Source organism: Diospyros lotus, chromosome 7 (assembly GCF_014633365.1).
Source record: "Diospyros lotus cultivar Yz01 chromosome 7, ASM1463336v1, whole genome shotgun sequence".
In the NCBI taxonomy this organism is placed as follows: domain Eukaryota; kingdom Viridiplantae; phylum Streptophyta; class Magnoliopsida; order Ericales; family Ebenaceae; genus Diospyros; species Diospyros lotus.
The window spans coordinates 28,228,504-28,238,531 of NC_068344.1; the positions used below are offsets into that span (position 1 = coordinate 28,228,504).

General features: G+C 35.0%; 1 protein-coding gene across 1 annotated transcript; it reads left to right on the plus strand.

Annotated features, from left to right (window-relative positions):
* Positions 1-3,280: 3,280 nt before the first annotated feature.
* On the plus strand, positions 3,281-8,022 carry LOC127806887 (4-coumarate--CoA ligase 2-like). The gene is made up of 6 exons (XM_052344455.1): positions 3,281-3,896; positions 4,299-4,790; positions 5,193-5,391; positions 7,055-7,268; positions 7,360-7,462; positions 7,570-8,022. The coding sequence occupies exons 1-6, from the start codon at positions 3,393-3,395 to the stop codon at positions 7,690-7,692; spliced, it is 1,635 nt and encodes a 544-aa protein (XP_052200415.1). The 5' UTR covers positions 3,281-3,392; the 3' UTR covers positions 7,693-8,022.
* Positions 8,023-10,028: the final 2,006 nt, after the last annotated feature.

Sequence of the window (10,028 nt, forward strand, 5' to 3'; positions counted from 1 at the left end):
AAAAAAATTAATTTAGGTTATGTTTAATTAAATTTATTCTATCATGTTAATAATTATTTGCTGTTTCATAATTTGAAACAGCAAATTTATTATTTAGTTTCGTAACACTTTTGAAGCATTTATTTAGATATCTGAGTTGCCTCATGTTATATTTTAGCTAGTAAAATGGAGAAATTATTAAAAGAAAAAACAAAAAAGGTGGATGTCTCCTCCTCTTCGTATATAATTGATAAACTAGCCAAAATTAACTAACTGAGAGAGGCAACTTAATATAATTTTATGAAAGTAATGATATGTAAATTAAAACTATATAAATATAAGTATCAGATTAGAGAACAATAATACACTCATTAAGAAACAAAAAAATATCTAAGAAGAATTGATTTATAATTTTAAAAAGGTTAATACCACATTTTTTATTTATACTTTTTATATAAATAGTTTACTGTAAGAATATATATCATTTCCCTAACCATATTAAAAGAAATATTATTGTTATGAAATTGGGGTGTCACCTTATCGACTTGCCACAACAAGCTGACCACAACTTATTTCACTAGTGTTTGTTAATTAAGATATAGATTGAAAAAAATAAAAAATAAAAAATATTATAGATAAAAGAATTTTTTTATTATATTTATTAAATTTATTTGACGACCTTTGAAAAAAGGTCGTGCGACTTCTTATCTAGATTTTTTTAAATAAATTTATCTTAATTCTTATAGATAAAAAAAAAATGACGCATATATTATTTAGTGCATTCCAAAAAAATTAACAAATAATTTGATAAAAAACTTGAAATACTTTTTAAGCTTATCTTGACCATTAAAAATTTAACAAATAATTTGATAAGATATTTCATATCTTAGTTCAAAAAACATTGAAACCTTATCTTAATACAAATTTATTTTATTCATTTTAACAACGCTACCATAATATATATACTTAAGCAGCTTATTACACAATTATTTATTCAATTAATTAAGCAATAGAAGATTTGGTATTAAAATTTTGTTCTTTCCAAAATACTCTTTGTTTATATATTTTGATTAGAAAAACATAATTTTTAATTAACTTAAACTTACCACCTCGCTGCAAAATAAGTTAAAATTTACCATTATAATAAAACTCATATTTATTTAAAAATTTATTAAAAAAATAAAATAAAATTAAACTGTAATTATCAAATACCATCCCTAGCTTCAAATTAAAGATGAACACACTCATTTAAATTGTGAATGTGTTTTTTATTTTTTACTTGCAATATACCCATGTAATTTTTATCTATTTTTTTATTTGGTGGTTGGTGAAGAGAATGCTGAACATAAATCTAAATTGTAAAATATATATATATTTTTTAAAATTATAAAAGATGTTTATATAAGTAATTAAAAATACAAAACTGGGAATACAATTTATCCTAAGAACACTACAATGGGTCAGTAGAAAGTGAATTATTGAGAAGTAGAGAGTAATTAATGTTGATATGTTGGTTGGAAATTGGAATAGGAACAACACGTGACAGAATCGATGTTTTGTTTGTTTTTGCAAAAAGGGGGTGTATGTATATATATGTGCATGGATTTGGTTGAAATCTTCGTCGGTGGTAGGTGGGTTGGTGGGGGGAATGGAATGCAGGCTCTAGCTAATCGTCGCAAAGTCCTCCAAAATTCCAAATTATGATGGCTTTTGATGTGTTTATTGTTTTGGTCCCGCGCGCGTCTTTGTTCAATATGTTTGGCCAACCGATCCATGTACCACCCAACCCAACCCAACCCAACCCAAGTGCAAGAGGTAGGTGCCGCCAATGCCAATGCATTTTGGTTACGGCTCAGAATTCATCTTTTATTATTTGATTTTTTTTTTTTGGGGGGGGGGGTCGGAAACTACCTCTTTTTACCATTTCAAGTTTGTTAGTTATTTATCGTAAAATTAACATGAATTTTAAGGATGAATTTGAATGAATGAATGATACTTTCACTAAAGGTAACAAAACATACTTTCATGCCATGCCATTAAACATGTAGATATAACATAATAAAGTTTTTGGTTAGAAAATAGAGTCAAAGGTAAACTCTACCAAAACCCCATAGCGTTTCTATTTAGTGTTTATGGAGATCACATATATATATGACTCAACTTTTAACATTTAAAAATAACACAGTCTTAATAAATTTGTTAATAATGTTAAATACGAAATTACGCGGGTGCAATTGTGGGGACGAACGATTGATGAGGAAGGCGGTGCATGTGGTAGGTAAATGGCGTCGTTTAGCGAAACCTGGTGGTGGTGGTGGTGGTGTGTGTTAGGTGAGCTGCCAACGTGGCACATTTCAATGGCTTCCATTCAAACGTGACCTGCCCCCCCTGCCTACATTTTTGCCTTTTGCCCTTCCCACCCATCCCATTTGATTTCCATCCAACCACATCTCCGTCTCACCAACCTCCCAAAATTATTCTCTATTCTCTTTTTCTCAATTTTACCTCCAAAAAATTACAATCATGTAAACACAAGCCCAATATATATATATACAAAATCATTCCATGTATTAAAGCTTAGTGTACAAATTATATTAATTTAATGATATTATTTATGTGTTAGCATGTACTATTTTGGAGTGACATGCAATCACACATCAAATATATAATTAACCTTAAAAATGCAATTAATTAAATCACACAATCACGATTATATGTCTCTAAACTAAAATGGATAGAGGTAATTGAGAAACAAGTTAATATCCAATTAATCTATAGGATTGTTTTGATCCATTCCTTTTAAGAAGAAAACTTCCACCTTTTGATCAGCTTTATATATACATTCTAAAAGGAAATAATTGACCAAGACTGTACATTTTTATTTTTTATTTTTGAATGGAATGTTGAAGGACGGACTTAATTGCTTTTATTAAGGAATCATTTATTCGAATAAGAAAAATATATCATCCGACTAATTAAGACCAGTAGAGTTTCTAAATTCTAACATAACCCATATATATACATGCTAATGTGTATATTTATATGAGTATTAATTAATGTATTTCTCTATATATTATTATCTCTCTCTCTCTCTCTCTCTCTCTATATATATATATATATTTTTTTACATTTTTATCTGAACATCCATATCTAAATAGGTGATCTGATCTCACATCAACCCTGGAAATCTGCATGCTGGGTAATCAAGCAGGACGTACAGGCACTTCCATTAATTTTGCCCCTGTGATATGGGAAAAATTACAATCAACCCCATTTAATTTCACCAACCTAATTTATAGGGCTATATTAGTTGAACCAGAACTCAAACCAACCAGGGAAGAAGCTCCCTATCCCATCTGAATTTCCAAATTCTCTCATCTTCCCCCATTTCCTTCTCTCTCTCTTGAGTCCCAATGGAGACCCAGAGTCAGAAGCAGCAAGATTTCATTTTCCGATCAAAACTTCCCGATATTTACATCCCCAACCACCTGCCATTGCACAGCTACTGCTTCGAGAACCTGTCCCAGTTCAGCTCCCGTCCCTGCGTCATCAACGGCACCACCGGCGACATCTACAGCTACGCCGACGTCGAGCTCACGTCCCGGAAAGTGGCCGCTGGGCTCAGCAAGCTCGGCGTCGGGCAGGGCGAGGTCATCATGCTCCTACTCCAGAACTGCCCCGAGTTCGTGTTCGCCTTCCTCGGCGCCTCGTTCCGCGGCGCGCTCAGCACCACCGCCAACCCTTTCTACACGCCGGCGGAGATCGAGAAGCAGGCGAAGGCTTCCAAGGCGAAGCTCATCATCACGCAAGCTTGTTACGCCGAGAAAGTGATGGACTTCGCCAGAGAAAATGGCGTCAAAGTCATGTGCACCGACAACCCAACAGACGGCTGCCTGCATTTCTCCGAATTGACTCAGGTTTTGGTTCTTTTCATCACAAAAAACACTGAAAATTTTTTTAGGTAAATGAAAAAAATTGGGAAAGTTTCCTAATTCACTTTTGTTAATGGGTCACCAATTTTGGATAAATACATAATAATGGGTCAATAATGGGTCACCTAATTATAACTAAAAAACTTAGGTGGTTGTAATACAGGGAGAGATGATAGTACAAAAATTATGTTAATCAGATTATACATTGATTATGTATTATGTTATTGGGACATATATAATTATTAAAATTGATTCGCCCTAAATTTTATATCTGGTAATTGGTATGATGCATGCTTAACAAGTAAATGATATTAAAGTTCGACTAGCTAGATAGCTTAACAAGTGTTATAAAAGTTATACTAACAAAAATTCATCGAAGCTAACCAGGCGAACGAAGAAGAGGCGCCGGCGGTGAAGATAAGTCCGGACGACGTGGTGGCGCTGCCGTACTCCTCCGGCACGACGGGGCTGCCGAAAGGCGTGATGCTGACCCACAAAGGGCTGGTGACCAGCGTGGCGCAGCAGGTCGACGGCGAGAACCCCAACCTGTATTTCCACAGCGAAGACGTCATCATGTGCGTGCTGCCATTGTTCCACATCTACTCGCTAAACTCGGTGCTGCTCTGCGCGCTGCGAGTCGGCGCAGCGATCCTGTTGATGCAGAAGTTCGAGATCAGGGCGCTGATGGAGCTGGTGCAGAGGTACAGGGTCACGATCGCGCCGTTCGTGCCTCCGATCGTGCTGGCGATCGCCAAGAGCCCGACGGTGGACGACTACGATCTGTCATCTATTCGGACGGTGATGTCGGGCGCGGCGCCGATGGGGAAGGAGCTTGAGGATGCAGTGAGAGCCAAGCTTCCAAATGCCAAACTTGGCCAGGTATGCAACGTTGTTTGTCGCTATTCTAACATTGTCGAATCTGATGATTGCCTGATTTCGTCTCATTGTGTACAAATTTTATTGTACAAATGCAAATAAATAGAAATTGTATTGTCATTGCATAAAATAAAATCAAAAATATTTTAAATAAAAGTAACTGAAAAGATAGAATTGACGTGAAGTTAATCTGATACAGTGAGATCATCATAAGTGATTCATGTATATATATATGTATATGTTATTTTACATACAAATGATATTTCTGTTTAAAATTTATATAATAATGAGCTACATAATTTTCTATTCTATTAATTAAGATTTATATAAAAGTTTTATTTGTATAACAGTAGTTTCCTATTCAAAAAAAAAATAAAAAATAATAATTAATAATGAAATGTGTAGGGTTATGGGATGACGGAGGCCGGACCAGTGCTTTCAATGTGCTTAGCCTTTGCGAAAGAGCCATTCGAGATAAAGTCAGGGTCATGTGGCACTGTGGTTAGAAATGCTGAGATGAAGATCGTTGACCCCGACACTAGTGCCTCCCTTCCCCGAAACCAAGCTGGGGAAATTTGTATCCGAGGTCACCAGATCATGAAAGGTACCTACCTGCTCACTGCTGCATGTGCTACCTCTTGTTACTCCACTTATATATACCCCACAAATGATGTAAAATAGGAAAGGAGCTTAATTTGAATAATGGTTTCTTAAACAACAAGTTAGAAAAAATATTGGGGAAGGGGTTTGCCAATTGCCATGAACAATCATCTTGTCTTTTATGCTAACCATTCCCACATTTTACGTGTATATATATTGAAGAATAGCTCTCACAAGAAAATTACAAGGCTTCAACTTCAATAATTAATGTTTCTTAAGGCAAACTCCACCCCTATATATATCTATACCCACACACACACATATGTTGCCCGAGACATAAAGTTCAGTGGATAATGATTCCATGATTTGATTCTTAAAATAAATTACGGTTGGTTTTCTGAGTAAGACATCTTCGTAAATATATATAGAAAATAATATGGAAGCTGAGCTCAGCTCTTGTATATATAAATCACTACAACATTTTTATTATTGATTGAATATTAAAGTAAGGAGTTGTTTAATAGATATACCTTTTCTTCACCAAGTCTGTTTTTATCGTAATCTCTATCCATTATTTGATATCCTTCCTCTACAAACACTACCAGGCAAGTGCTAAAGCTATCTATCTATCCATCTATCTGTTCATCCTTGTCAACATAGGTTTAATTTGACTTAAGAGTAGTGGACAATATATCATGTTGGATTTACTATTCGGAGGAACGTAGGTTTAGTTTACAGTGGAATAGTCAATAATTTCATAACTTAAGATGATAGTTCAATGTGATATACTCTCAGAGCCATATAAAACTTAAAAACACACGATATCTCACTAAAAGTATATTAATTAATAATGTTAGGTTGCAACAAAATCTAGTGAGATTTGGGGCATTTTTGGAGAGTTATCTTTGGTTGAGTTTTGGCATCTAAGATTCGCGAGTCTGCTTTGCCTTTTTATGTTTTGGGCTACGCTTGTATTTTGTAGTTAGCTATTCATCTTCAATAGAAGGGGAATGGGTGCTTTTGATTAAAAACAAACAAAAAAACAAAATAAGAGAGTAAAGCATAGACTATCTTAAATGTCAAAAATAGATCATAAAATAACTCAAATCAAATCATATATGATCTATTACATAAAATTTACCCAATAATATACTAATGTGAGATTGTAACACAAATTTTTTTATATTTGTTTCACTCTAAACACTTTCTTTAGTCCTTGATTATAATACTATTTATTTACTTTTTGGGATGCCCTCTTGTGCGAGCTCTTATTGCTTGATTTCACGATTTGGGTAAGGAGATAAATTTGAGTCTGATCTATAATGACTGCGCTGAGAATGATTTTGAACTTGAGAATTCACTGCCCACTATTCCCTACTTATCACTGGGTCAACCTCATGAGATATTTATTCTTCAATTCTATAAATATGGTTAATAAAGTGTGATCTTTTAAAATATTTATTTAAATAAAATTTGAATTCATTAGCATAATTTGAAGCTAATTTTATTACCTCCTAAACCCATTTTAATTTAAATTTCACTTTTAAAAATAAATAAATAAAAAGCTACATCAACTCCATCAAATATATATATATTTTCTTATGCATTATATAAGTTACATTTCTAATACAATGTCATGGATTCTCTTCTCACTGAACTTAAAACAGGTTACCTGAATGATCCGGAGGCCACCGAGAGAACAATTGACAAGGACGGATGGTTACACACCGGCGATATTGGCTGCATCGACGACGACGACGAGCTCTTCATCGTCGACCGCTTGAAAGAGCTCATCAAGTACAAAGGCTTCCAAGTCGCCCCCGCCGAGCTCGAAGCCATGTTGATCGCTCATCCCAACATCTCCGACGGCGCTGTCGTCCCGTAAGTAGAGACAACCTCTTTAAAATCACCACGCGACCAACTAAAAATCTTTTCTCAGTTTTGAGGTTATCGGATCGACAATGCGTTTCAGGATGAAAGACGAGGCTGCCGGAGAAGTTCCCGTCGCATTTGTGGTGAGATCCAACGGCTCCAAGATCACAGAAGACGAGATCAAGCAGTACATTTCGAAACAGGTAGAATTTCGAATTTGATTACAGAATGAACAATTATCCGATCAATTTATTCGATTGATCGCTTAAATCGACGCTTTGGTGAACGAATTGCATCGATATCTGTCCAGGTCGTGTTTTACAAGAGAATCAATAGGGTTTTCTTCACGGACGCAATCCCCAAAGCTCCGTCCGGGAAAATCCTCAGAAAAGATTTGAGAGCGAAGCTCGCAGCTGGTTTAATTCCCAATTAGCCCTCACGTTACATGCCTAAATTACGCTTCATAAATTGGTTGACTGAGGGCATAATGGACAGATCGTTTCCCCTAGAATTACCCTTCACGAAGTGGATCCCAATTGATGGTTCTTTGGGACAAAGGAAGTGGTCCTTAATTGTGAGGAACACAAAGTTCTTAGTTAATAATTAGCTTCTGAAATATTGCCAATGTATATGAACTGTGCACAATTCAGTGTTAATTCTAAGACTTAAATTTACTTGGGCTGGGGAAATTGAGCCCAAGTGATAAAACTTGTACTTCTTATATTTTTTTTTCTCAAAATAAATTTTTTGGATTATTTAGAAATCATTTTGGCATTAAGTTCAAATGGTTTTTTGTTAACATGTCACAGAATGTGCGTTAAATCTTTCAGTGAACATGCTGATCTTGAGCTACACAGATGAATGGGTGACCTCATCCACCAACAATTATATTAAGATTGGATCGTGTTGTATTTTTAAAAAAATATGATTAAGTGATCTGAGTCGAAAAGTCACGTATAACTCTTAGTAAGAGTCTCACAAATTAAACATCCAATTATATATTCATCTAATGTTAAATGTCTATGAAACAATTTTAGATTACATATGATGTGAATTCAAAGACTTTGCAACATATGTTTAGATATCATGGTTTTAAGTAGGGATGACAATTGTAACCGAAACTGTGGGGAACCGAACCGAAATCGAATCGATCAACGTGGTTAAAAATCGTTTGACTGGATAATGGTTTGGTTCGGGGAAAAATTGAATACTGTTTCAATGGGTATGATTTGGTTATGGTTTTCACTAAAATCAAACCAAAATCCGAACCGAACCGAATATATATATATATATAATATAATATGTATAATATGTATATATAATATATATTATATACAACCCCGCCCACCTGAGCCTAGCCCACCCCAGCCCAATTGCCTTACTTGCAAACCCTTTTTCCCTTCTCTTTTCCTTCATCACTCAACCTCGCTCTCACTCTCTCTCACCCTCGCCTTTCGCTCGTTCACCCGCCCTCTCCCTTGTTCTCTGCATCTCTCTTGCTCTCGCTCGCCCTCGATGGATCTCTCTTGCTCTCGCTAGGGCTCGGCCCCTGCTCTCGCTTGCCCTCGATCTCTCTCACCCTTTCTACCTCCTTTCTCTTGCTCCTCTGCGCGAGCTCGCCAGTAGCCCTCGCTTTCTACATCTCTCTTTCTCTCACTCGCCATTGCTAGATCTCTCTTGCTCTCACTAGGGCTCGGCCCCTCTTACTCTCGCTCGCCCTTGATCTCTCTCACCCTCGTTGCCTCTCGCTCTTTGCCTCATCTCTCTTCATATTAATTTATTTTTTATATTTATAATTTTGTTAGATGGAGTTAACTCATTCATTTCATATGGATATGCATCAATTTACGAAGAATATATTAATGTTGTTGATGAAGGTATTAACTTTCGTAGCTAATTTTTTTTAGCTTAAATTACAATTTAATTATGTACATATTAATTTATTGATCTTAACAATTGTCGGTTTGGAAATGTGATTTTATATCCAATAAGTTTTGTAACTTTATGCAAGAATAAGGTAACTTTATTAGAATTTATCTTTGTTTGTTGTGAAATTATCAAAAAAATTTATGAATGCTATTTGTCTTTATTTGTTGATATGGATTAAACTAAAAAAATCATGGTTAAACCGAAACCGAACTGAAACCGAATGGTTTGGTTATGGTTTTAAATTTTTAAAACAAAATGGGTAATGGTTCGGTTTTGGTTTTAGTAATTTAAGTTTGGTTTAGTTATGGTTTTGACAAAAATCGAAACCAAACCGAACCATTGCTAACTCTAGTTTTAAGATGCTTCCTAAGAACTTAAAAGGCAAATCGAAATTTTCAATCAACGATGAATTTACTTAACGATGCCACCTTATAGAATTTGAATATTTCCAACTTATTGGACTAATAAATAAATAAATAAATAAATGAAACTCTTCTATTTGGCGATACTTCGAAATGCTAGAAAGTTATTCTCTTCATAAATTTTTCAATATAGTGATAAAGCCAGAGGAACAATAGCGAGCCATCTTATGGTAACAACGGCTCACCCAAAAAGAAAAAGTTCAAATAGAAAGAGACGGGCCATGCTAGTTTAGTCTGGGCTAGATTTTCAGGCCTGACTGACCCTGGCCCAATTGATTCAGCCCAACGCATTATGGTCCTGGAAAAGAAATCCTCGGAGAACACAGATAATTTTAAAAGTGTAGTACTTTGGAAATTCTTTCACCTCATCAAGATGTCATAACAAATTCTGGGGAATTTTAAACAAGTAGAATAGTCA